This window comes from Lynx canadensis, chromosome E1 (genome assembly GCF_007474595.2).
Source record: "Lynx canadensis isolate LIC74 chromosome E1, mLynCan4.pri.v2, whole genome shotgun sequence".
NCBI lineage: Eukaryota > Metazoa > Chordata > Mammalia > Carnivora > Felidae > Lynx > Lynx canadensis.
The window spans coordinates 47,417,602-47,445,598 of record NC_044316.2 but is presented as its reverse complement, the minus strand read 5'-3'; the positions used below and the strand labels follow the sequence as shown (position 1 = coordinate 47,445,598).

The window sequence follows — 27,997 nt, the reverse complement described above, 5'->3', positions numbered from 1 at the left end:
AACGCTGCATGAAGAAAGAATACAGGGGGTCTCTAAGATAATAAAAGTGATCTGGTTTTAGAAGAAACTGTGCTATTGGTTTTATGGTCAGGTCAATTGGGATTGACTCCCAGCTCTGCCACTAACTAATGTTCAGTAAGCATTAGGGATTGTTGCTCTATGAAGAGTTGTGTTCCAGCCACATTTAAGCTGATACAGTTCAAGGAATCTGCTGTGTCATTTACTGACCCCATAACTCTTTAGGGACTTGTTCATGACGTCAACTATAACCACAGGATTCCAGCCACACCCAGGAAGACCTACCCCCAGCTTTCGTTTGTCTTCCTTTACCGTGCCTACCAAGCATGACCTAGGAACACCCTGGAATCTGCACCTTGAGAATTGAAAGAGCTCCGTGAATAGAACGTGTGCGTGTTAAGCTGAGAATATCAGCCCTCAAGATTCTAACCTGCCGTGTGCCTCACTCTCATCTTTACCCCCCTAGGTTTCCCCTTCCTCCTCTGCAAATTCATATGAAGGCACTTAAACTGCATGCACTCTGAGGTTCCCTGTGGCTCTCGCATTTTACCTCGGGAGCATCACACACATACCAGAGAGAGAGCTAATTGCTGGGGCCGGTCAGCATGGCCCCTCTTGAGGAACTGACAGAACCAGGGGCCCCAGCAAGTCTCTAACTGGATGAGGCTTGAGAAGCATTGGGTGTGGTGACTTTCGGACAAGTTTGAACAGCAGATGCCTTTCAGAGCAGTCTTATTTGGAGAGAGATTCCCATTAAACAGAGCTCCTCTGGTTAAAGGGGAGAGGTTGGAGCCCCCACATCCCTCCTCCTCCTTGACCCACAAGGAGACTGCGGAACAGTTTGAGAACCACTGATATGGCCCAACCTCTTTGGTCTAGATGTGGAAACACACACACATGCACGCACACACACACGACTCAGAGAGGGAACATGACTGCTAGATGTAGGGTGTCTGGACGTGTAAGGGACAAAACCAAACTTCAGCCCACTCACGGAGAAGAAATTATCAAAAGAAATCTGCTACGGTGGGAATGCTGTGGGACCCTGGAAGCAACGAGAAACAGGAGCTGGCTTTCTGTATCCCATCGTCCATACACGAACTGCTGTCATTTGTCCTTTCATAGCACGTTGGGCTCTCCCCACATTGCAGAAAGCATGGCCCTGGACGGTTCTCCAGTTTTGCCTCTAACTGCTTCACGATCCAGACTCCCAGGGAAGGGATTCATCGGCTCACTGTGGGTCATGTGCCAGCTCTGGACCCCTTGACACTGGCTGACGCACAGAGTCTTAGAAGAGGGCGGGCAAGGTGAGGGAAGGGCATGTCGCAGGAGCAGGAAGTGGTGCTAAGCAGACAAGATGATAAGTGACACAGTATGGCCGGGAGCTGGCAGGCGGGGCGGTGCAGAAGGTTGCTTTGGGAGCAGGAACCGGAGCCAGGCTCCTGCCTTTCAATTTGGTGCCCTTTTCCTTCAACCATGTTGCACATCCGTGAAGTTACTGAAGAGCAGCGGCCGTGTCTAAGCTTCTGTACAAAAGTTGGATATGACTCATCAGTCCCTTTTGAACAAAACCTATCCCTGCCCTGGCCGGTTTCCAGAAACAGCCAGGGATAAAGGAAAAATGGATTTGGCTCTATTTGTCCAGTCCAGCCACCCAGCACATTAATCACCCCTCTCATTTAGAAGCTGTAAAACAGCACACCAGGTCTCAAGCATAAATGGTGTTGATGTAGAAGAGATTTAGTGGTGGCTTTACCCCCAGGAAGTGGCGTTCTTTGAAGGGGGCCACAGTTAGAAGGTAGAACGGGTGCCAGGAAGGTGGAGACGTTTGATTAGGGCCTGGGAACTGGACAAAGCCCTCCAGCCTGGCTTGTGAACGGTGTGGCCCGAAATGACCCTCCCCCTGGGCAGCTTTGTCTACAGGCTGCGTGGCTTACTTGGTCCTGGAGACTCTCGGCCTGTCACCCCCAGGTGACCTTGCTTTCCTGAGCATTTCCAACTGCGAGAATGGACCAGTTGGCAACATGCTAACAATGCCTCTCGGCTTCTTAGCCTCTCTCCGGGGGGAAAAAAGAGTCAGGTGACCTGGCTTCCATTCAGCAAGGGAAAGACAAAGCAAGGTACATTTTATCTGTGAATCATCACCATTAGTCTCTCCCTCGGTTGGGGAATTGATGTTGTCTCCTGCTTGGTTTGTAAACGGTGGTGATTATGCTGGGAACAGCAGGTCCCCCACTCCATTCTGTCCTCCCTAAAGCACTTAGATCTCAAATGCCCACCTCTTGAGGCCTCCCGAGGAACGGAATCTTCATCCTGTGGATAGTCTTTGACTTGTGGTCCCTATAGTACTGGGACGTTTCCTGTTTCCCCTCTCCACTTGGCTGGTTTTCGATTCAGTGACTGCCTTGGCACCTTGGCTGTGGTTCTGCGAGCAGCCTGGTTATTAAAAGTCCTACACCCAAGATCTTCAGCCCCCAATCTTTTTAGAATTAATTCAGTTCATGTGCTAGGTTTGATGCACGTGGTCACCTTGGGGCGGGCACCCCTCTTGACCGATGGGCCTAGTCAGATCCCAAAGGTAATGAGAACTTCTAGATTTTTTTTTTTTTTTTAACTGCGGTTGAAGTGGTAAGAGGCTTTTCCAGGTAAAAAGCCCTTAGCCCTGACATCACAAGTTTAATTAGTGTTTATCTGCAGCTTGGCATTTTCAGATTAAAGATGGCAATGGTGTAACAGAGAGGTTGGGAACGCGGTTTATTGTTACTCTGGCCCTCTCTCCAAAAACTGTGGTGTTCTAGAGACAAAGGCTAATTGTGGTCTCTTGTTGACACGAACCCCCACCCCACCCCCGTGGCTCCTGGTAAGTGCATCCCTCGGGATCAGCGCAGACCCCTTTTTTGGTGACCCAAGAATGTATGGGAGAGTCTTCGGTCCTGAGGGGGTTGGGAGAGAGGCCTGGGGTGGGACACTTTGTCCCTTTGGAGGAAGTACGGCCCTCACGTGTGGGCTGTTACTGGCTACCCCGGCCTCCCACGCAGCCGGCACGTTCCTGGCAGGGAGGCCCGGCAGAGTCCACCGAAAGATGGGGCTCCGTCGGGCTTCTCACGAGAACAGATTTCCTGCCCGTCACCAGCCTCACAGGTGTCTGCACCTAGTCCCTTGTATAAAGGGCACAGAAGGCTGATCTCGTTTGGCTTTGTCTCTGGGAGATTCAGCGACTTCGGGGGGTAAAAATAAAGACCCAATAAGCATGTTCGTCTTTGCCACACCGATGTGAACGCTTATGATTTTATTAGCAGCTGCCTTAGAGCCAGGCCTGATTTAATTTAATTTAATCTCCTCGGTTATTTTCAGTTCAGCTCCGTCTATTTTAAGCACGGATGGAGGGGAAGTAATCAGACTGAGGGGGCGGAAGGGGGGAGAGGCAGGAAGTACCTTCCGCTCCCCTCCCCAGTTACTCAAGCTTAACCAGCCTTGATAGAAAGCAACGAATTTGTAGAGACAGGTCAGCCGAACCCAGTTCGAGTTCTTCCCCTCTGCATCTCTGGTATCGTCTCTGGGATCCTCTCACTCCTCTGAGGAAAACATCCTATCAGCTGGGGCGGGCAGGGGGGAGATGATGATTATGCCGCCAGAAATACAAAAGGAACCATTTAGGAGAGAACTGAGTAATGACACCTTCCCCTGCCCCTCCCCTTCCCCTTTCTCCTCTTAGCAAACTGCATTTGTCATCACTCCTTGTCTTTGGAGCGCTTTGATGCCCTGGATTGGGAGCGGGGTGGCGGGGAGGTGGGGGGCTGATGCCCAGAGTCTCCAGGTTTGACGGGTGTCTGAAGGTTAGTATGGACAAAAGCTCTGTCAGTGAGACCCAGAACCGGAAAGTCTTGTGCCCTGGGGCTTGCAGTCCGGCCGTGAGCCCAGGAGCAGCCTTCCCAAGGTCAGATCCATCCCAGTTTTATATGCTCCCTCTGCGGATGGAAAGTTCTCTCCCCCTGCAGTGTTGCTCCCATGCACCCAGGACCCTTACGTTCACTTGTTTTTTTGTTTTACTTGTTTACTCGGCAGAATCCCCCCACTTACAAGGGTGCCTGGCACTTAGTAAGTCTCAGTGTCCGTGGGATGGCTGGTTTTTTCCTGGATGACACTGATGACAAGAATAGTTTTGTTTTGTTTTTTTAAGTTTATTTGGAGAGAGAGAGACAGAGAATGAGCTGGGGGGGGGGGGGGGAGCAGAGGATCCGAAGCGGGCTCTCTCCTGTCAGCACAGACGTGGGGCTCGAACTCACCAACCGTAAGATTGCGACCTGAGCTGAAGTTGGACGCTTAACCAACTGAGCCACCCAGGCGCCCTGATGATAAGAGTAGTTAAAAGTTGCTACTTATTTTGTGCCAGACACCGTGCTGGTGGTTTTACTTGCATAATCACGTTTAGTATTATAGTTCCTATTGAGTGAGACTCTTCTCTCCAGCCTACAGATGAAGAAATGGAGGCTCAGGGGGTTTCGGGGATCTGCCCGGTGATGAGGCAGAGCTAGAACTTGAGTCCCGGAAGAACGTTTCTGTTCTGTGTCCTGGGAGTTTCCTTGAAAACATGACCGAAATGTTCTTGGTGGCAGTTGATGGATCGCTCGCGTGAGTGTTGATTCAGAGCCTGCCCTCCACACCCTGCAGATCGGAGAGGCCCCGAGAGAAGGAGCAGTGCTTGGATTGGGGCTGAGTGTAGGAATGGCAGGTGGGGAGGCGGGGCTCTCGGTGGGCCGACTACCCTCTGTGACTGATTAACGTCAGTCCAGTGGGTCTGTAAACACATCTCCGTGCCACGTTTCTCAAAGCAGGGTTCTGTTCCGTATGCAGATGACTCTCCCACCTCAGACATCCTGAACCCACTTCTCCAACAGTGGAAACTGCAAACCTCTGTGGTTAATGAGTTCTCCCGAGGTGATTCTTAGACGCAGTAACATTGGAGAGCTGCAGCTCTGGGTATTTCAAGTGCTAGTTTTATAGTAGGTTAGGTTTACTTAAAACTAAAACCAAAAAAAAAAAAAAATGTCTGTATGTTTGGAATGTGTTGGGAGTAAGTTATTAAAACCAGAGCACCCGATTACATAAAGCAGACGGTCATGTGGAAATGTGGTAGCATCTCAAGGCAGGTAATAACAGCTAATAACTCTGGCCCTTCCGTTTTTTGAGCCCCGAGATTCACTCTTGTTACCGTTCAGAGGCAGCCAGGCACCTAGAGAACAAATCCAACGTAGTCCTCTCAGACGCCATCATTTTACAGAGAGAAATAAAGCCAACCCTGTGTCTGCTTGCTTGATCAGAGCAGCCTGTGTAGTCAAGATACCCAAGAAAGCGAGTCATAATGAACCCATTTTATTGATTACCCTGTATAGCACTGTCCCATAGACCACAAATAGCAGAAATCCGCTGGGGTAATTAATGCCTTCCTTCCCTGTAAACAGACCTCAGGGGACTCAGAACTCTGCCACGTGAACATGGAATTATGATGGAATTAGATAGACGTTTGAGGGCATCAGGCTAAGATTTCACATTTATCCCGAGATAGAGGCAGCTGTGCTTCTGGGGCCAAAAGTCCTTGAAGGGAAGCACCCAGAAGCTTCTCCCTGGGCCAGTCTCACAGACACTCAGATGTCTGCCTCGACGCCCCTGCTCTCTCACTTGAATTCAGTCCTGCTGGACACAGACTGGTCTTACATGCCTAGGATCCCTCTATCTCCTGGGGCCGATTTTGCCAAGCTCTGCTGCAATCCAGTATTGATGGAGCCTGGAGTTCGTTCATCCCCAAAGAAGACTCCTTTCCCTCAACTCTTTGTCCCCGAGGGAGGGGGGATCACTTCACTGTGGCTTCCCTTTATCTTAATTCTTTGCAGAAGCGTCTGCCCCGAAACCTGAATTCCCCGTCTTTCAGACGATCTGTATGAAGTAACTCCAAGTGGTTGAGCAGCAGCGTTTACCTTACAGCAAGTGCTTAGCTTCTGATCTGTGGCTCTCCCCCCATCAGCCCCACGCCAGCTGCAGGGCGTCAGGGAGACCCCCAAAGTTAACATGCGGAATTTTGTATCTGCGTTCTGGGAGGGAGGGCAGCTACAGCCATCCTCTTCTCCAAGGCCTCCTGTGATCCTCCGAAGTTAGGAGTTACTTCTAGGATGAAGGACCTTTCACAACCTAATCAGTATCCAGAGTAGGAACGTAGAACTTGGAACATAGGTGATACCCTGAAAACAGAGCGTAAATGCGCGCTGTGAATGTCAGTTTGCAGACAGCGATGCTCCAAGTGGAAGGAATCTTAGAGACTTCCTAGGCCAGCCGACCCCATTGCTTTCCAGACAGATGGCATGCTCCCCTACAGACCGCCCAAGAAAGTGAGCGGTGAGCTGAGCAGGCTGGAGACGGACCCTCCTCCTTGCCCTGTGCTTCCCCCTGACCTCTGCCTTCAGGTTCTGTCTGGAGCGTCTGAAATTTTCGTAACATTAAAGCTGGAGGTGAAATGGCCGACGAGATGATGGAGAATGGAGTTGATCAGACGTAGCCTTGGCCTGTAAAGGACAGACCCCAGTGTGCCAGCACATTGAAAAGCCACCCACAGAGTGACAAGGTGGCAGCATGGAAGCAGGAGTGAAGTGTTTGCCAGGAGAAACAATGGTCGGCAGCTTAGATTCAAACCGAGAGGAATTTCCTCCTCTTCCTGTTCACCGGGCTTTCTAGGAACAGTGGAATTCAAAGATCCACCTAAGGAATGAGTACATCTCTACATCGAATTAAGGCACCCAGCTGAAACACGGTTTCTCTTGTGTCCCTCTGAAATGTTAGAAAGACCTAGCAGGGGCGCCTGGGTGGCGCAGTCGGTTAAGCGTCCGACTTCAGCCAGGTCACGATCTCGCGGTCCGTGAGTTCGAGCCCCGCGTCAGGCTCCGGGCTGATGGCTCGGAGCCTGGAGCCTGTTTCCGATTCTGTGTCTCCCTCTCACTCTGCCCCTCCCCCGTTCATGCTCTGTCTCTCTCTGTCCCAAAAATAAATAAACATTGAAAAAAAAAAATTAAAAAAAAAAAAAAAAGAAAGACCTAGCAAAAGCCAGAAACCCATAGCTGAGACCGACAAACTGCTTCAGTCTTAGAGGAGTTTCTCCTGACTATTAGCCTCGTGGGGCTGCATTAAAAACAACAACAACAACAAATGTATCCATGGTCTGGCCATCCTTGATGTATGACACACAGCAAAGCCCTGTGCTCCTGAAGAAAAGCAGGAAGATTCTTTATGTCTCCCCTTTGCTCAGAGAAACAGGGCCTTCAGCAGCCAAAAAAAAAAAAAAAAAAAAAAAACCTGGCAGGCAGCCCTTTGATTTCAGGGAGCCCAAATCCTGTTCTCTCTTATCATCCCACACAGCATAACTTCCGAAAGAAAAAAGGATTGGCCATAGGAAAGGACTGATCTTGGTGGATTATGTCCCTGAGGGTCGTGAGCCCCGTGTGTGAAGCACACACGTGTGGACGCATGTGGGGGTAGGAAGAACCTGAATGTCCGTCAAACGGACGCCATTGACTCAGCGTGTGTGTGATTGTCCTGCACTGTGACAGGGATGTGACCTCACCTAGGTCCAGCGCATCCGTTGGAGTGCCAGGCTAGTTGTTTGTTTGTTTGTTTTGTAATGTTTCATTGATTTTTGTGAGAGTGTGTGAGTGGGGTAAGGGGCAGAGAGAGGAGGACTGAGGATCCAAAGTGGACTCTGCTGACAGCAGAGAGCCCGATGCGGGGCTCAAACTCTCAAACCGTGAGATCGTGACCTGAGCTGAAGTTGGACGTTCAGCTGACTGAGCCACCCAGGCGCCCTGAGTGCCAGGCTAGTTTTGAGGGAAGAGAACTCACAAGTATCCAAGTAGACAGTGGACAGAGCCAATGGGGAATCTAAACATAGTGTCCTTTGGCAAACACCAAGTCTGGATATAGCTTCCCTCATGTATCCCTCCGGATATAGCTTTACTCGCTTTGCAAATGAATAAAGAAGGAAAACATACACGTAATACATAACCCATTTAAAATATATATTGAGGAATAAAGGAAAGGGAGTATTGTGGAGAACATATTTAAAGATGAATGCTGAGGGGGCAAGGACTACAAAACATCATTTGCGAAAGCTCTGTATAAACTTGCGTAGAATGCGAGAATACAGCATCTCCAGGAAACAGGAAGCCCTTTCAGCAAAAAGGTTGAAACGTAAAGAGGATGAGACTTTGTTTTTTGTTTTTTTTTGTTTGTTTGTTTTTAATGACATCAGGATATACAAGGAGGCAGACAAGATGAAGTCAGGTGGGCAAGTAAGAAATGCCTGCAAACGGGCTTAAATTGCAGGAACATGATTAAAATCATGATGGACTAGTAAAGAACCAGGGTGGCCCTGTAGAAAATCAGATGAGTGCTCCGGAAGAATCCTGAGGAGCTCTTTCAGAATGCAGGCAAAAGGACAAAATGATGGTAAAGAGAGGATAATACCAAATGGAAGACTCAGAACAGGAGACGACTTGAGAATCATTGTGTTCGTCCCAAGGATGAAAGAACAAAAAATGGACACAGGAAGCGATAATTCCATACGATAGGTACAAATATATGGAGCATTCCAACTAAACAGAATGAACTCTATCCCAGCAAAAGTAATGGAGGGAAGTCTACAGCTAGAAACATTCCAGAACATTCTTTTTTTTTTTGTAAGTTTTTATTTAAATTCCAGTTAGTGAACATACTGCGTACTATTAGTTCAGGTGTAGAATTTAGCGATTCATCCATTCTAGAACATTCTTAGTCACGAAGCAAACAAATGCCTTCCCTCCAGGATATATAGGTTACAGAGAAGGAAACAAAAACCAAGTTGGGATCAGACTTCTCATTGTACACAGGACTTAATTTGAGGAGGAAAGGAAGCATCACTTACAGAGCTCGGAGAAACAAAGTTGGTTGTGCCAGAATTTCTCACCCGGCCAAATTGCCATTTACACAGCCTGTTGTCAGATATGTAAGGGCTCAGACCATGCATCCCCCATGTGCCTTTCTTGAAAGCCACTTAAAGGCAAGCCAAACAGGACTACGAGGCGAAGTAAACTTCAAAGTTCCGAAATGGGGTAGTCCTGATACATGAGGACAAGTCGTAAACTTTAAAATCAGTTGAACATACTTGGGACACCTGGGTAGCTCAGTCAGTTAAGCATCTGACTCTTGATGTTGGCTCTGGTCGTGATCTCAACGGATTGTGAGCTGGAGCCCCGCGTTGGGCTCTGCACTGACAGCTCAGAACCTGGTGCCTGCTTCGGATTCTGTGTCTCCCTCACTCGTGCTCTGTCTCTCTCTGTCTCAAAAACTGAATAAACGTTAAAAAAAAAAAAAAAAAAAGAATTTTTTTTAAATATTCAGTATGCCGAAGTGTCCTCTTCTGGGGTGGCACGTCCTGAACCGCATCAACCTAGAGCAGAATGATTCGCAAACCTAAGAGTACACAACAGACAGAGCTTTACTAGATGAAGGGCAACAAGCAGTTGAAATGGAATTGCCCTACCCACCCGGGTGGAAAGGCTTTCTTTCAAAACATGGGGCAAATCTGGAACAACGTAAAGCATAGGCTTGTGGAAAGAATTAACAAAGTCCTGTAGGATGCAGTCAGTGGCCTAATATAAACAAACCACAGCCAATCGACCCAGCAGAGAAGATGAGCCTGATTCCACAAATGTCTAAACATTTGGAAGAAAAAATAAATTCGATCTCGCCTCACACTGCACACCAAAATGAATTTCAAATGAATTTAAAAATTGCACACACCCAAAAAATAATAAAGGAAAACGTAAGTGAGTATTTAGCTAATGTCAGGGTAAGGATTTCCTGAACATAAAAGAAATAGGAGAAATAAAAAGGGAAATGTTTGACAGAGTTAACTGTCTAAAAACTTAAGTCCTTGTGTTTTTAAATTTTTTTTTTCAACGTTTATTTATTTTTGGGACAGAGAGAGACAGAGCATGAACGGGGGAGGGGCAGAGAGAGAGGGAGACACAGAATCGGAAACAGGCTCCAGGCTCTGAGCCATCAGCCCAGAGCCCGACGCGGGGCTCGAACTCCCGGACCGCGAGATCGTGACCTGGCTGAAGTCGGATGCTTAACCGACTGCGCCACCCAGGCGCCCCAAGTCCTTGTGTTTTTAGAAACATCGCGAATGAAAGCTAAATGCAGTTTGCAGCAAATAGGACAGGAGCTGTTATCATTCACTGAGGTCTAAGGAGCTCTTCTGACCCAGTGAGAAAATAATTTGACGCCCTGTAGGAACTTGAGCAAGGAGTTGAGTCAAAGAAAAAGAAATAGCAATGACCAAAATAACCAGATGGGGAGTGAACAAACAAGAATTTCAACCTGAAGCGCAATCAACGAAGCCAGAATTACGCTGCTTTTTTGGAGAGGTTCTTTTGTGTTTTGTTTTGTTTTGTTCTGTTTTGTTTTTTGTTTTGTTTTGTTTTTACTTTACTCATCATACCCTTGGCAAGACTTTGGTAGAACTTTTGGGGGAGTAATTTGGTGATCCATGTCGAGAGTCTTGAATGATTTTGTATTCTTTGATTTCACTCCTAAGAATGTGTCCTGAGGAAAAACATGAGAAATGCAGATGAATATTTGTGCATGAAGATCAGTTGCTATGTTATTTACAGAGGTGAATTTTAAACTACACAGATAGGGGCGCCTGGGTGGTTGGTCGGTTAAGCGTCCGACTTCGGCTCAGGTCATGATCTCACGGTCTGTGAGTTTGAGCCCCGCGTCGGGCTCTGTGCTGACAGCTCAGAGCCTGGAGCCTGTTTCAGATTCTGTGTCTCCCTCTCTCTCTGCCCCTCCCCTGTTCATGCTCTGTCTCTCTCTGTCTCAAAAATAAATAAAACGTTAAAAAAAAAAAAAAAAATTTAAACTACACAGATAGCCCCAAACAGGGAACTGATTAAAGAAATTATGACATAAAGCAGGATGTTAGGCATTTAAAATGTTTTCAGAGCATGCCTTGTTATAAAGGCAGGATCTAAAACTGGGTTCATAGATGTGAATTCTGTAAAAACTAAATAAATAAATATTTCAGTGGAGCTACATGCCGAATAAAGGGCCTGGCAGTAAATACACTAATATGCCAAAATTGGTTCTCTCTTATAGCAGAAGTATAGGTGACTTAAATTTCCCTCTTTGTACTTTTATGTAAGGGTGCCTGGGTGGCTCAGTCGGTTGAGTGTCCAACTCTTGATCTCAGCTCGGGTCATGATCTCACCATTTGTGGGATCAAGCATCATGTCAGGCTCTGTGCTGGCAGCACGGAGCCTGCTTGGGATTCCCTCTATCCCTCTCTGCTCCTCCCCTGCTCGCTCTGTCTCTCAAAATAAATGAACTTTAAGAAATATATACATATATTTACATATTTAAAATTTGTGTACAATGAGTGTATCAGTTTCATGAGGAAAAAAATATTTCTTAAAATCTTCCTATGTTTGTGCAAAACCATTTCAGCCTCCCATAACCTGGAAAATACTATGTTCCTCGCAACCATATTCCATTCCTTTCAGAACATCAAGGTTATAGAACTTGAACAGAAATTTTTATTGTCCATTAACTATAAGAGAAAAAATAGTGAAATATTTATGATCTTTTCCCAAGGACCAAAATGTTACTTTCTCATCTCAGACCCTAATCCTCCAAATTCTCTTTTGTAAGTTTTATTCCAGTGACACTTTGATTGAAGAGTTGCTGACTCATGTTTTCTGGCGTATCAATGGCCATTGTATTAACAGGGACAGAAATTACGTCCTTATCACCACACAACGGTGTCTCATCAGTGAAACAGAACATAAAATAAATAGGTCCTAAAATGTGAGACTACATATGTCCCTGAATCCAGATTTATGTGTGGGTTATATGTAGAAGGACAGGGATGCCAAGCAGGTGTATTTTGAGTGTGTCTTATTTTTTTATGTCTTTGTCAATACAGGAGCAAATATTACAAAAAAAGTATGGGTCGTATCTCCTTAACAGGAAAGAGATCAAAATTTGAATTCTGTAAGATTCAACACAGATGGTGTCGGCAGACTGGACACAGCATAATCTAGTACAAATGGGCCAAACTGAGCGACTCCAAGACTCCATTTTGTTCAGAGGGTCACAATCCGTGGTTACTCGGTCCAAAGTCATTCACCGTCGTTGATGACACCTTTGCATTTTATTTCTGAAACCTTGAGAAGTTCTACATGATCCTTTTCCCTAAGAGTAAATGGCCCTCTGTGCTATGTTTTTCTGTGTTTTTCCCTGAAAGTTGAAGCTATGTTATATACCCTCTAGTCTTTTTGGATTCAATGACGCTTTCTTCAAAGCATCTAACATTTTTTTTTTTTTTTGAGTGTGTGACTTCTTTTGGCCTGCTAGGTTTTTCCTTGTCTGAGAGTCCCTCCAAATGGACGCTTTTTGTACTGCAACCAAAACACAAGTGCACGCTTTCCTGTCTGTGTTAGCTTTTCGGCCAAATAACAAGAATCCATTGGGCACTCATGGGTTTTGCCTTGCCCTGTGCTGTGCTGACCCGGGGGGGAGTTACCCAGTAAGATAGGACGTGGCCCCTGCCCACAAGTTGCCGTCGGTCTGTAGAGATGAGATTCTGGTGGCCTGAGGCAGCCATAGAGTGGGAGATCAGAGAAGAGGAGTCTTGTGCCAAGACAGGGACGAGTAGAACCGGGATAGATGGCAGTGTGTGCTCCAGGTGGCCCGGGATGGGGCAGCATGGCCCCAGAAGCACAGGACAGGGGTGGCATGGAGAGTCACACATTGAGCCAACAGTCACCGAGCATGTACCAGGTGCTATGCTAGGCTGTAGGGCGTTAAATTAACTAATGGCGGGGAGACTGGCCTCATCGGCGTGGAAGGGGCCTTTTGGGTTATGTACGTACTAGGTGTGGTAGGTCGGGTATGGTGAAATAACATAGCCAGTCAGAACCGATGCCAGCTCCTGAGTCATGGCACCAGGCACCAGGCGAATGGACCAGACTATGGAGCATCTCTAAAGTTTGTGCAGAAATATTAAAGTAAGTGATCGAGAACACAGGCTGTTGGCATCTTTTCTCTACTTGGAAGCCTCAAAAATACGGTGTCACTCAAGCGATGATTGAAAATCTCTCAGTTCTGTCTTGTTTGTGGGAGGATAATGTGGCATTTTGTTTCTTCTGGCTCAGTGATTCTGTAGAATCAGTCTGATGCACAGTGGTGACATGTGGGGTCGCCACCATGATCAGGTCTCATCTGTCCTATCCAGTCCATATTGGTGCCCGTTGGAAGTTACTTCCTTTTGCCAGCCTGAGCTTAACGGTTCACAGTCCTGGCACCCACGTTCATGCCAGTGGAGAAAATTCGCCACGGCAGCCATGGCCACGGACAGACCACCTTACCAGCACCTCCTGTCCCGCAGTTCTCGGCCAGTTTTCACTCCCCATTTCCAGGACCTCCCCCGGTCCCCGGACCTCTTCCATCCCCAGCCAAAGCAGGGAATCCACCAAGAGACATGCCGCCTGTCCCATGCATGCAAGTTCTGGAAGGGCATGGAGAAAGGAGGGAGATCCCTCCACCCTTAGGGAACAGGGCTTTTAAGGCATGCAGCAAAAAAGTCCTCAGCTCAAGTGCATCGCTGCCCTAAGCCGGCCATAAAAACCGTGATAGTGCCCTAACGGGGCTTATGGCTTCAAGAGAATAAAGAATCTGTAACCCAAGTTTTAGGGTGGACCTGTCTGCCCCTCGGTTAAAACCCGTGCGCAGCAGGAATGTGACTCGGGAGCTGTTGCTCTCAGAAGTTGCCCAGGGCCCTTCCTCTGTGGTGATCCTCCTGTGCCAGCCTGATGGCCTACGGCCTTGCCAGCTCTGACTTGCCCTCTGTCACCTGTGACGTGCTGCACCTGTGCCAGGGCCTGTCGATCTGCCTGGTTTGAGAGGTTCCGACTCAGAGCCCCTAAGCCCGGAACCTTGCCTATTGCTAGACAGCTTGGCCACCCCCGACACATCTCGTGGGAAGGGCGTTCGGTAAATCCTGTTCCGGAAGCAATCTGTCACCCCACCGGTTTCCCATCAACGTGTGCCAAGCCGTTCTGGCTTCTGGTGCCGAACTGACTTGTAACAACGTGAGGAAACTGGCAGCTTCTCAGACGCGGTTTTCTCCCTTGCAACATCGGCAGGAGAGGCCCCAAGTCCAGGCGAAAACAAACCTTGAGAACATGGTGTCCTTCCTAGTAATGTGACCGGGAAAGCGTAATCTAGAGGAAACACGAGAACCTGGTGATGTGACTGAACTTCAGCGTTGTTCCGAGCTAGTAGGGTGAGGGTTTTTCCCCTTTTTCTATCTGATCCAGCCTGTCAGCTACTTGAGATGCTCCTGAACTGAGCACCCAGGCTGTCAGGAGAGTAACTCTGTCATCAGGACAAGCCCTTGGCTACAGCTAGATTAATAAAGCCAAGGGGCCTCTCCCGTGCCCAGCTCTCCTTTAACAGATAGGCTTCTGGGCATCCCACTGCTCCCGGGCACACATTCCTTTAAAATTCCAATTTCCAGGGTGCCTGGGTGGCTCAGTCGGTTAAGCATCCGACTTCGGCTCAGGTCATGATCTCACGGTTCGTGGGTTCGGGCCCCACGTCGGGCTCTGTGCTGACGCCTCAGAGCCTGGACCCTGCTTTGGATTCTGTGTCTCCCTCTCACTCTGCTCCTCCCCCACTCACACTTTGTCTCTCTCTCTCTCTCTCAAAAAAAACATTAAAAAAAATTTTTTTTAATTCCAATTTCCCAGCAGCTGTTGCATAGTTAAAACATGGCCCCACCGATGCCTTATCGGGCTCGCCGCTTGCACCTGGTCCCCGGGTGGAGCCGAGGTGTGGAACAGGCTGAAGGGCACGAACAAGGTAGGGTTGGCCATTTGCAGCAGGTCACGGCCAGATCGGATGCTGCAGGAAGGAGGCGGCGAGTCAGGTTTGCCTAGGACGGCAGACTGCTCCACCAGAGAAGCTCCGTGCGCCTGGAGGAGAAGAAAGCACGCGCAAGTACCCCTGAGAGACGTTGGCTTCCGGATGTTCTGAGACAGGAGGGGACAATGACCAAGAACGATGACCCACGTCGTTCCTGGTGGGAGACACAGCCCCTCCTCAACTCCAGCCCGGGACCCCTCTCAAGCTTTAGGACAAATTCAGAGTTCAAGAGGCTCAGGTTAAGGCAGAAGGAACGGGAAGGAAGCAGAGTCTTTACCAGGAAGTAGACCTTCTTTCCCACGTCGCTTTCCCTTCGGCGTGTGGTTGAGACGGTGCAGAGGTGTCGGTTCTGTGTCGGGGATCAGTAAACTATGGCTTGAGGGCGGATGTGGCCCTCAGCCTGTGTTTTCTAAATGAAGTTATATTGGAACACAGTGTGTTCATTTGTTTACATATTACCTGTGGCTCCTTTTCCGCTATGCCAGCAGGCTTGAGCAGTGGTGACGGGGGCTTTGTGGCCTGCAAAGCCTAGAGTATTTAGGATCTGTTCCTTTATAGAAGTTTGCTGTCCTGTTCTGCACTAACACCTGTACCTGAATGCAGGGGCCGAATAGAGAGCAGCGCTCAAGCCCCAGACTCAAGGCCCCTTTGCACTCTTGACTCCATCACTTACTAAATAACCGACCTCGAGCAAGTTCCTTAACATCCTGGTGTCCTCAGTGCCCTCCTCTCGAAAATGGGCATCTGAGTCGTGACTTCACAGGAGAGCTGTGAAGGTTGGGTGAGCAGGTGTAGTAAGGCAGCTGGAAATGTGGCCATAAATCTGTCCTTCTTTTTGTTGAAATAGAATTCGTATACCATAAAATTCACCCTTTTAAAGTGTACAATTTAGTGGTTGCCAGCATATTCAACAAGGTTGTGCAGCCGTCACCCCTAAGTCCAGATCGTTTTCAACCCCACCGCCCCTCTCCCCCACCCCCCGCAAAAGGGAACTCCTGAATGATACCCATGCTGGGCCGAATAGTGACCGTGCAGAGGTATCTGGTCCTAACCTCTGGAATCTATCAATATGAGCTTATTTGGGGGGGAAAAAAGAGTGTTTGCAGATGTGAAGGGTGTGCAGAATCTTGAGATAGGGAGATGATTCGGAATCTATGTGATCACTTATGTCCTTATAAGAGAGACTCTCTGGCATTAAACTTCTGTTCACCTTTGATCATATCTTTGTAAGAAATTCTGGGTCTTAAAACTTCTTTGAAAGAAGGTGCTATGGCTGTGTAATAATTATCAAAATTCTCTGGGTTTGCTGGAAGATACCACTCATGGATTTGGGAAGCTCCCATCACTCTTATGGCCTGATGTTCAATGACACCAGGTTCTTTTGACCACAGACACTACACTGCGTCATTCATTTTCCACACTTGCCTGTCCCCCGACCCCACCCCACCCCCAACATTTTTGCATTCTCATTGCTTTTGCTGTTGGTAACTTCACACAAAGAAGAGTTTGTATGGTTTTGTTTTTCTGTAGCGTCAGAAAACTTATTTTTTGCTTTTGCACGATGTGGGGTAGGATTATAACATGTTGTTTATTCTTGTTTTTGCCGTGGAGCAAGGGTGGAGGGGGAGGGGGAGGGTCACGAGGTCAGCACGCACTGAACAGTCCTGACTTTTGCAGCAAGTCCTTGTTTCGAGCCTTTGTCCTTACTGTTGGCTTTTTAAACAGAAGCCATGAGCAAGGATGCTCACAGAGAGAGGGAAAAAGACACTAAAAATAGAGAATTATTTTCTAAAGCAAAACATACCATTTGAAGGGCCACGTTGTCCTTGAATTTGGAGGCACTTGACTATTCTGTGCCTCGCCGAACAACGTTCCCATACAGATTTGAACTCTGTTGAGCAGGATTACTGTGGGTCAGTGAAGACAAGTCCAGTCTGTGAGCAAAGGGGTCATAGCTGTGTCCTCCATGAAGCTTTCAGCGTATGTTGTGCATGAATCCTCCAGAGCCTTTGTGAGCTCTGTGCCTAGACAGAGTGCCCTAAGGCAGCCTCAGAGTGAGGTTGAAAAGCCACAGGGAGTCAGGGGGGAGGTGGGGAGAAAACAGCAGATAGCTTCCATGGTGTTGGCCCTCTAGCTTTATGTTAGGTGGTGACTTCCGGGTGTTGTTATTAGACTCGATAATTTATGCTACATACATTCCCCGGATCAAGAGACCATCTGGACCATTCTTTGAATGGATCAAAGATTGCACTGATTTTTTTTTTTTTTTTAATCCCAAGCTATTTTAGAACAACTAGGAGCTGACTGTTGAACCCTGGCCTAACCCTGAGGTCTGGAAATTCCAGTACTGTATGAACTGTCCTTTTAACGTACCAGATTTCTTTACCCTGAGAAAGCAGCCCTGCCTCCTAGACCAGACAGGAGGCCTGCGCGATGATGATAAAGATAGCAAACACGTATTAATGTGATCATTAGTAATGATGGCAAATGCTTCTGTGACACTCCATTTGTTCCAGATTGCCTTCTAAATGCTTTACAAATATCAACTCCCTTAATCTTCACAACGACCCTATGAAATAGGCACTATTGTTCCCGTCGTACAGATGAACAAACTGATGAGCGGGGTAAGTTGCCTGAAGTCATACAGCTAAAAAGAGGTAGAGCAAAGATTCGAACCCAGCTGCCCACGCTGGTAGATGCCGTGTTATAGTGGCCCCTTGAGAAGAAGTCAGCTGCTGTCTGCAGCCTCTTTCCAAGTGAAGTGAGCCTGACCGTCATTACATATCCTCAGATGCACATTAGACACTCACCTGACTTCCATTGTTTGTGGGGATGGCTTGCCTCTCCCTGAGAAAGCATGGCGGCCACCTCTACATCCCCTGCATCAGGCAGGCCTTTGGCAAACCCCTGGCTTCATTCCCAAGTGTTAGCTGTTCCAGCTACCAGAATGTGCCTTTGATATAGATTCCCAGTCTGGGTAAGGCCGCCTCTGAGCTCTTGACGAGCCGGCTCATATGCCCGAACACTTAACTCAAAACTCACATGTCCTGGACTTGCCCAGCCATCTAGATCACGTATCTCTGAGGCCTGTGGAGGTGCTTTTCAGTCTTCATAATCTTATTTGAATGGGTTTTGTCCAGAAATGATACCTTACATAATCAGGAAATTATATAACCTCTTAACCCAGGCTGGTTTTTCTCTCTTTCTTAAGTTTATTTATTTTGAGAGAGAGAGACAGGAAGAGGGGCAGAGAGAGAGGGAGAGAGAATCCCAAGCAGGCTCTGCATGGCCAGTGTGGAGCCCAGTGCAGGGCTCGAACTCACGAACCATGAGATCTTGACCGGAGCCAAAATCAAGAGTTGGACACTTAGCCAACTGGGAGCTACCCAGGCGCCCCCCCACCCCCCGCCCCGCCACCACGGCTGGTTTTTCTTAATGCTGGGCTTGACAGCAGATTCTTTAATAAAAATGAAAACCAGCATCTCAAGCCGAAAGATGGTAATAGAACTCATACTCTGTATTTCTATTCAAGTTCTGGAATTAGAGAACAAATAATGGTTCTGAAATGGCCAGTACCATGGCGCAGACATATTTCTTGAGTGGACATGTCCTTCTCACAGAAGCTGCAGAACAACCACAGACACTGGGCGGGGGCGGGGGGGGGGCGCTCCTACCGCGTGCCGTCCACGGGGCTCTGGGCCCAGTTGGGTTAGTGCTGCAGCCATGAGTGGGTAAAGGATGTGTTGCTTCTGTGTCGCTGTGTCTAGAGACCAGTGACCTCTCAGAACTTGCATTGACGTGATAGCACTTGACCCCCAAAGAGCCTCATTCTCAGTAGTTTACACAGTAGCAGGTGTTTCTTTTTTTTTTTTTTTCCTGCGGTCAAAACAGTGTGGATGTTGTGCAAGATGAGAGGCAAGAAATGAGCCACGGGACCTGAGCTGGGTCTGTTCTTGGACCTGCTGTGAAATGCTGCCCTTCCTTTGTGCCTCTGACGGCACGCATCCCACGCGTGGGGCAGAGCCCCTGGCGGGCTAGGACTTTGGCTCGTACTTGAGATGATTTCTGAAGGTGCTGAGCTGATATAAGAAAGATTTCAGTTACCATGGTGAGAAAGTTATTCCTCTTCCGGTTTCCCTTCCTTCTTGGTTGTAAGGTGTGGGGCTCCATCCAGGGCTGGAATATCCCTAACGCTCAACCCTCGTTAATTTCCCCTTCAGCACCAACATCAGGCCTCGGGGGCACCTGTGTCCGCTGTAAGTAAGGAACTCTGTTCGATGTTCATTGTTATTTATTTTTATGGTTCCTTTCTCCCGATAGCAGACAATCTTGGTTTTCCATTTACCATCGTGATACGTTTCATTTTTAAATGCTGAGTGTTAAAAAGTGAGTGTATTGTTTTTTGTTCATTTTTATTCTGTTATATTTTTTTAATGTTTATTTATTTTTGCGAGAGAGAGGAAGACACCGGATCTGAAGCAGGCTCCAGGCTCTGAGCTGTCAGCACAGAGCCTGACGTGGGGCTCAAACTCACAGACCGTGAGCTCAGGACGTGAGCTGAAGTCAGACACTTAACCGACTGAGCCACCCGGGCGCCCCTATGATTTCTTTTTAATGTGAATAATGTACTGAGTTCTCAAGAGATGCCAGTGACATGGGTCAAGGGACCACGCTCTGAGAACCACTGCCAGGTGCATTGAATGGCTTCCTGAGAAGCCTCTAAGATGCTAATGCCTGGCCTCAGTCTGGACCGGTTAAGTGGGACTCCGGGGGGTATGGGCATCAAGTATATGGCAGAAACATCACAGCTGGGGTGTTGAACCACCACCCTGGTGTACCTAGCCACCGTCCACACCTGCGCAGAGGGCAGCGTCCCCACCACCCTCTGACCCCGCATCTTGATTGCGTCTTCTTCCTTCTCCTGCCTCTCACCCCTCACATCCACTGCCTCCCTCATTTGGCTCTTCTTTTCTCCTCCCTAACTTGCCCACACCTACTCCTGTTGGTGACCCCCCCTCCAGCGCTGCTTCTCAGGCTAAGACCTCACTGGCACCACACGCTTGCAGGTGCACCAGAAAATTTCCACATCGTACTGTCCTTCACAGCATCTGCTTTGCCACCTCTTAAGTTGTCAGTCCAGTTTCTGGACATCTAAGGCTTTAGGGTTGTGTTCTCTGCCAGCAACGTGTATTAACAATGATGATAATAATCATTATTGGGCTGTTACTGTGCACCTATCACTGTTCTGAGCACTTTGCATGTATGAACTTCTGTAATCTTTCCCAGGGCCGGGGCCGGGGGGTGGGGAACGGTTTGCCATGCTCCAGATGAAGAAACTGAGGCACTGAGACCTTAAATATCTTGCCCAGGGTTATACAGCCACCAAGCGGCAGAGCCAGAATTCAAAGGCAGGCAGGCAGCCTGTCCCCAGAGCCCACATTCTGAGCTGATGGGGACCCCAAGTCATCTACTCCCAGTCCTGACTCGGATGCCCTGGTGTGTGGTGAGTCAGCCGCACATCAGGCAGGCTACTCTCCACTGCAATGGGAAATTGAAATTTGGACCCAGCGTCTACTTCGATGACATTTGGAATTGATAACTCTCTTTATTTTCCACTTCAATCATAGGATCTCAGTGGGAAGCCCACAGCTTTAAATCCCATTAAGACTGTAACTCATCACCATTCAGAAGAGATCCACCTTAAATGATGTTGTGTGGGCTGGCTGTCAGGACTAGAAATTGAGGATGAAAAAAGCAGCGCCCGTAATCATTCTGTAACTGGCAACACTCTTAGCAGCCTCTGTGGTTCCTCATTAGTTGCGCTGAGATGTAGCCTCAGTGTTAGACGTTCTGGGGCTTTAGCTGCCTTTTAAAAAGTATCTGATTCTCATCCCAGTGCTTAATTGGAGAGAGACCTTTGGCCCCTTCCCATTCCTTATGGGAGAGCCCTATGTTTATGCTCATACTTTTCATCTTTTGTGATCCTTGGGTTGCTGTTTTAGGAGACTGGGTCTTCTGCCATGCACTGAAAGACCTTCTGCATGAGCTTGAGGGAAATCTCAGGCAGCCAGATCCCCTGGAGACCTTCTGCCCCACTGAAGATTTTGAAACTGTGGGCACTGGGGACTAGGCATGGTAAACACTCCCATCCTAGTGCCTTCCCCCCGCCTCCATTTTCTAAGCCACTAGCTGTATAAAGCACTTTACATACGTCATTGCATTTACTTCCCCCACCAATCCCGTACCACAGAGAGTGAGCCCCTCTTCATTTTTCTAGGTGAAGCAGCAGAGACTCAGGAACTTCTGTTTTCCGGTGCTTGGGAGTCCATGAGGGAGGCAGGATTTGAAAGCAGATCTGATGAGCCTGCTTGCTTATATGTTCTATCCACCCCCAGGTGGATAAAGTTAGATATCATCTTATGAGGGGGAAATGCTTGGAAAGCATAAGTGAATATAGGAATAGAGGAACATAGGCCTGGCTTCTCTGTGGCTAGTTGATCTGAGCCAGTCCACTCCCCCCACTCAGACCATTTGAATAATGGTCCTATTTGTCACCTGCCCGTGCAAAGGCTTCCAGACAAGGAGGATGTAAGGCTATTGGCCAGCAGACATGGGCACTCAGTGTGTCCCCAGGCTGGTAATGGGCAATGCTAGTCTGTGACTTCTCTTGGGGCAATGTCCGGGGACCCAGCATCTTTAGCATCCCCTATGCCCTGCTCTATATCTGCCCACTGTTAACTCTAGCACCTTCTTCTAAAATTCTTCTAAGGACTTGCTTTTAATAGCCAAGCTAAACTGATAATCAGTACTAGACAAGAACAGTGTTTCCCCAATACTCCCATGCATCAGAATCGGGAAGCTTGGTGAACACAGATCACTGCACCTGCCCCTAGAGTCCTGACTCAGTCAGTGATGCTGATGCTGACGGTCTAGGGGCCACACTGGGAGAGCCACTGGGCTTCAGAGCCCAGTCCCAGTTTACATGTGTCTTCAAGGTGTCTGGCTAATTAGGGACCCTGATGATGGGAAGTTTCAGCCATGCTGGGGAAGATGCCTTTGGAAGATGGTAAGGAAGACATTTGGGATAGGCAGGCTCAGGCTTTTGTCCCTTCTTATCGTAGCAATAGATAATGACCTGTCTCATTTACATGCAGTGGCTTCACCCGTTCCCAGAGGTAATAAACCCCTGCTAGCTGCATCTCTGAGCATGCCTCCCTCTGTGGATGAAATGGCCTTTGCTCCTCATTATTTTGGATTCCCATTCGGGTGCTTCTTGGTCTAGGATGCGCATTGGAATCATCTGGGGGTCTTGTTAAAATGAGAATTCTGAATTGGGAATTTGGGGGTGGGGCCCAAATGACAGTTTCCACACATCTGATGGGCACACAGCTGATGTCCCAGGTGCCGCTGGTCTGTGGACACGCTGTGCACGTCACATAACAAGGCAGAGCACACGTGTGGGGCGTGTTCTGTATCACAGCTGTATGTGCCCCTAGCTCTTTCTGCTGCTGCACAATAGTATCACCTGGGGAGCTTTTCAAAACGTGGCCACACCCCTCGGAGCTTCTGGCTTAGTTGTGAGCACTGGAATTTTTGAACCCCTTCCCAAGAGATTCCAACGTGTAGCCAGGTTGGAAATCGCTGGCCCTTTACAAAGAAAAGAGGTGAACCCTTTTAGAAGCTCAAGTGTGACGCAGTGCCGTGCACTGGGTTGGCTGGTTGTGTGGGGGCAGGGCACGCACCGGTTCCGGAGAAGGGCTGCAAATAGCACCTGGGGGTCTTGTTTAAACACAGATTCTGTTTCAGCGGCTTTGGGGAGGGACCCAGGCTGCTGCGTCTCTAATAGGAGGTGTGCAAGGGTCACGAGTGCTGTTGGTCCAGGCTGATAACGGAGTCTGAGGGCAGGACCGCGGGACCTGCGTGATGCCCATTATCTCTGGCAGCAATGACAGCGGGAAGCTTTTCTCATATTGAGGATCAGAGGCTTTTGGTCCTCTCCTCCTCTCCCTTTAAACACCATCTTGAGGTCTCTGTCACTCAGCTTGGTCCAGACACAGGACACTGGGCAATACAGGTCAGTTCTCTTTTTATAACATTTGATGTTTTTTTTTTTTTTTTCCTTTTCTCTCCACAGTACGAGATGCAAAAAATCTAATTCCTATGGATCCAAATGGGCTTTCAGATCCTTACGTGAAGCTGAAACTCATTCCTGATCCCAAGAACGAGAGCAAGCAGAAAACCAAAACCATCCGCTCCACACTGAACCCCCAGTGGAATGAGTCCTTCACGTTGTAAGTTTTGTCTTCCCCCCTTGATTGAATTCCCTCCCTACACATCACAGAGCTGCCCACCTCACTGTGAGAGGTAACGAGGCGGGCCTGTTGTAAATGCCTTTAAACATGGCTCCATTACTGAGACTATCTCAGACCACTGCTAAGAGGTCGCTGCTGTCACCGCTGTTTGGTGGATGGTAATTTGGTTTACCGGGGGTTACGTAATGCAGGCCCCAAATAGCATCAGAACCTACCCTGTACAAAAAATACTTTCATGTTAAACACACAGTGTATAAAAGTATAAAGTGTGTCCACCTCTTGATGGACTTAAGTTTTTGGAGGTTTAGGGGAAGGTGAGAATTTAAATAATAATTGTTAAAACCTGGAATACAGGAGTCACATGCTGTCACCACTGAAATGGAAAAATCATCCTCACCTTTCAACAGGGAAGACTTCTTGGAGGAGGTGACGTTTAAAACGGGGTTTAAAGGAGTGCCAGGATTTCAGAGGCAGAGATGGTAGAAGGAGAAAGAAGGAAGGAGGCAGCGGGAGGAGGCATAAAACCGTCAGGGTTGAGAGAAAGCACTGCCTGCACCCGAGCACAAGCAAGTGACAGACCTTATAGACTAGGACATGCGGGAAGAGGTTTATGTGTGGACAACCCCAAAGGGAGCTCTTTTGTGTAGAACAGAGGTTGACGAGCTTTGGTCTATAAAGGGCCGGATAGTGCATATCTTAGACTTCATGGGTCATACAGTCTCTGTTGCAACCACACAACTCTGCTGTTCTCAAATCAAAAGCATTCATAGACGATATATACACAAATTGTCATGGCTGTTTTCCAATAAAACTTTATTTACAAAAACAAGCTGTGGGCCAGATTTGGCCTGTGGGTCCTAGTTTGCTAACTGCTAGTCCGGAGCTTTGACTGCCATGGCCTGGTACTCTGTTGGCAGTGGGGAGCCACAGGAAGAGAATTGAATATGCTATTGTTGTTTGAATGTCAGACTCCTATCATGAGCACGTGGCATCTCCCAGGAAGCGACGGCCTACATAACCTTGTGCGTGTGCACGTGTGCTCTTTTGTAGCAAATTGAAACCTTCTGACAAAGACCGAAGGCTGTCCGTAGAAATCTGGGACTGGGATCGAACCACAAGGAACGATTTCATGGGATCCCTTTCCTTTGGAGTCTCGGAGCTGATGAAGATACCGGCCAGTGGATGGTAAGGATGCCCAAGGTTGTATATGTCCGTGTCATCCAAAGGTTAATAGTCTCTAAACGCGAGAGCCCTTAGAGATTCAGCAAACTGGCTTTGGCCTGAACTGACCATTGACTGTGAGGTTATCTGGCTGTGGTCTCCCCACAGGATGCATTTCAGAAACAGCCGGTCTAGAGGTGGAAGGAGAGATGTTGCTGAATCCGTAGCGGCCCAAATGTGGCATTCCTAACTCTCCTTCCCTCCGTGTCTCCCGAAGGTACAAGTTGCTTAACCAAGAAGAAGGTGAGTACTACAACGTACCCATTCCAGAAGGAGATGAAGAAGGAAACGTGGAGCTGAGGCAGAAATTCGAGGTGAGGACATCAGTGAAATGGCGGGAACTGCCTCTCCTTTGGAAAGCTTGACCTCAGGCAGGGCCAGGGTTTGTGGTCACACCGCTGGAAGACAAAAAGCAACTTAAGTGTTCGTCTTTTTCCATATTTAAGAACAGAAATGCCGCCTAATCGCCTTCCTTGGCAAGCTGTGTTCACATTCTAGGCCTGATTATCATTTTAGAGAACAGAGACCAGAACTATCCCAGAAATAAGCACGGGTGATTTCTGCATAAGAAATTGGCTGGCACATCCGTGGGGAGACAGGCAGTGTTCCAAATGCAGTGTTCTCCTGGAAAGAAGGACTGTGCTTCTCCAAATGGCAGGGGGACACTCTGGCATTAGCTCGGGCGGTGGTTTGGGTGTGATTAAGCTATGAAGCCAGCACCTTCATTTTTGCTCCAGACCTTTAGAAAAGGCCAGCTCGTTGTCTCCTTCCCAGCGAGGGTCTGTGTTTGCCTTCCGTCCCAGATTCATCTGTCTCGTCTCCCTGTCCTGCTGTGCTCTCCCTCTCCTCCTCACTTCCCTCTTTCTCTTCTCCTCTCTGTCTGTACTTCTCTTCACTTTCCAGACACCTCCGCTCTTAACGAACGTTCTTTTCTCTAAGCACCTGCCTTACTTTCCAGGTCACAGCTTTTAATCTTTTCTGTTTCCTCTAATCACCTGCACTTTGGCTGTTTGAGGCATTCGTACAGTAACCATACCAGTCTGTGTAACTGGTTCATTCCTTTTTGAACCTTTCTCTTCTTCAGGCTAATTAGGATTCCCGGAAATTCCCGTACCCTGAAGAAACACACACACACACACACACACACACACACACACACACACACAGACACAGAGGTGTACAGATACTTGAACTGTTACTGAAAATACTGACACTAATGAGGTGCAGATGGTTTTCTTTTCCTCCCTCCGTCGTTCCCTTCTCTCAAGTAAAAGTTTGCACTAAAGAAACACGTAGGTCATATGGAGGTAGAATGAATTCCTAGGGACATAAAAATGTTCAGAGTGCTTCTATCACGCTGGTACTTGGTTGAAGTGGATGCTGATGGCAAATGCTTAAGGTCAGGGCTGAGCCCGGATGCCCTCAGAAGGATGAGGGAGTCCTACATGGTATAAGTCAACGGCAAGAAACAGCAGTCCATGGCAAGGGACAGCAGGCCTCAGGACTGGTGACAGACAGTAGGGTGTGGACTGGGTCTAAAGGTAGCCGCTGTTACTCAGCACCCGTTGACTGCTGCCACACACAAATGAGGGACCTTCTGGCCACCAGACTTTCTGGTTCTTCAAGAGAAGCCAAGAGTCCAGATGGTTTGATACGACATCTTCTGACTTCTTTTAATATTGGCAGCTCATTAAAACTCAGCTTGGTGTAGGTCAAACACACATCTATTGGTGTAAACACAGGTAAAATTCAGCCAGTGGAAATCAGCTTGTAATCCTGCTCCTAAAAAATATAGGGGGACATATATATATACACACACATATATGTATTTATTTTTATTTATAAGTATAATATATAATTAATTTATAACATATGTTTATGTTTATTTATAATGAAGTTCTTTGCGAAGGGACCTTGTAATACTTAGAGGCATTCAAGTGCAGAGATGGGTAAGGCTTGGGGTAGCTTCCAGCATCTATGCCAGGCATAGCTGTTTTTCTATTTATTTTTTCCTTCACTTGCTGCATCAACTACTCCCACCTTCACTCCGCCCCTCCCCTCCCCCGAGCCGAGGACAGGAGCCCCATCCCCAGCATCACACCGCCTCTGTGAGGGCTGAATCCTTCCAGAGACTTCTGGGCCGCCGAGTGCAGGCACTACTCCTACGTCTCAGGCAGGGAAAGAGCCGAAAAGCTGAACGGAGCCTTGCTGACGTTCAAGCTATAGGTGTAGATCATCAGCAATCAACAGGTCAGGATCTGCTGGTGTAGGATGCAGTTGAGGGCAGAACAGTACTGAGGCATCATGATGGCGTCTCTCTTGGAAATACCCAAGACTTGGCTTTACTGACGGAGAAATATTGACCCACTTTTTATGCTTCATTTCCTTGGCTTCCTGGCGAGTAACCTTCCTGTTTTTCTGGGCAGTGAGTGTAGCTTTTTATAAAGGTCAGAGTTCCAAACTCAAAAATCACAAGGGGCCGGGTGTGAGGGCTCGAGGCCAGAATTGCATTTCTCTCTAGAAGCCGGTTAGAGGCCACATGTGTCATGCCGGTCAGTCTTCTCCCTCCCGGCAGTGCACTTTGCACCGGAGTTCTGCGAGCCCAAGGCCAAGTGCAACAGAGGGCCAGAGCCTCTGCCGTCCAGCTTACAGACTTCTGTGCCCAGAGCACCCACGTGAGCTGCGTTCTGGCTTCTTCTTTAAACATCTCTCAGCTTCCTTAGACTTAACTGGAACTGCATGAGCTCGTTTTACTGAGAGTTGCAGGCGACCAGGCAGTAAAGCCACTCAATAGCGGTGTCAAGAAGATGCTGAGAATTTTATGACAACTGTTGTGTTGTATTTTTAAGATACTTATAGTTTATAAAATTATATAAAATTATATAATTATAACAAAATATTATATTTGTTTTTGAGAGAGAAGAGAGACAGAGCATGAGCCAGGGGGGAGGGGCAGAGAGAGAGGGAGACACAGGATCCGAAGCAGGCTCCAGGCTCCGAGCCGTCAGCGCAGAGCCCGACGCGGGGCTCGAACTCACGAACCGCGAGATCATGACCTCAACTGAAGTCGGACCCTCAACCAACTGTTGTGTTGTATTTTAAAAACAATATCCAGATCTGATTTCAGACAGGAGTTATCGTGTAACGGTGTTCTGTTGAGGTCTGTCAGTGTGAAACTGGCATTATTTCCCCCGGATCCAGCTGTTGGGAAGCCGCGTGCCAAGGCAGAAGGGCCGTGTCCACATTTGAGCAGTTCTAGGTGACAGCCAGCATTCCCAAGCGGGGTGCCACCTGCACCAAGTGCAATTTGGGGAACTTCCTCTAATGCCCACCCCACTTCCTCCCTCTCCACCCCCAGCCATGGTATGACTGCTTCCTGGCGTCTGCAGACTCCCTTTCTTTGTACGTGTCTCTCCACGTACTTGCCATCCTGA

At 48.1% G+C, this 27,997-nt stretch overlaps 1 protein-coding gene across 2 annotated transcripts in view; it reads left to right on the top strand.

Annotated features, from left to right (window-relative positions):
* PRKCA (protein kinase C alpha) overlaps window positions 1-27,997 on the top strand; it is a 401,401-nt gene that overhangs the window by 288,239 nt on the left and 85,165 nt on the right. For both annotated transcript variants that reach the window (XM_030295703.1, XM_030295704.1), the window contains exons 6-8: window positions 23,165-23,321; window positions 24,393-24,527; window positions 24,781-24,877. In XM_030295703.1, coding sequence (XP_030151563.1) covers window positions 23,165-23,321; window positions 24,393-24,527; window positions 24,781-24,877 — 389 coding nt within the window. The remainder of the gene's footprint in view (window positions 1-23,164; window positions 23,322-24,392; window positions 24,528-24,780; window positions 24,878-27,997) is intronic.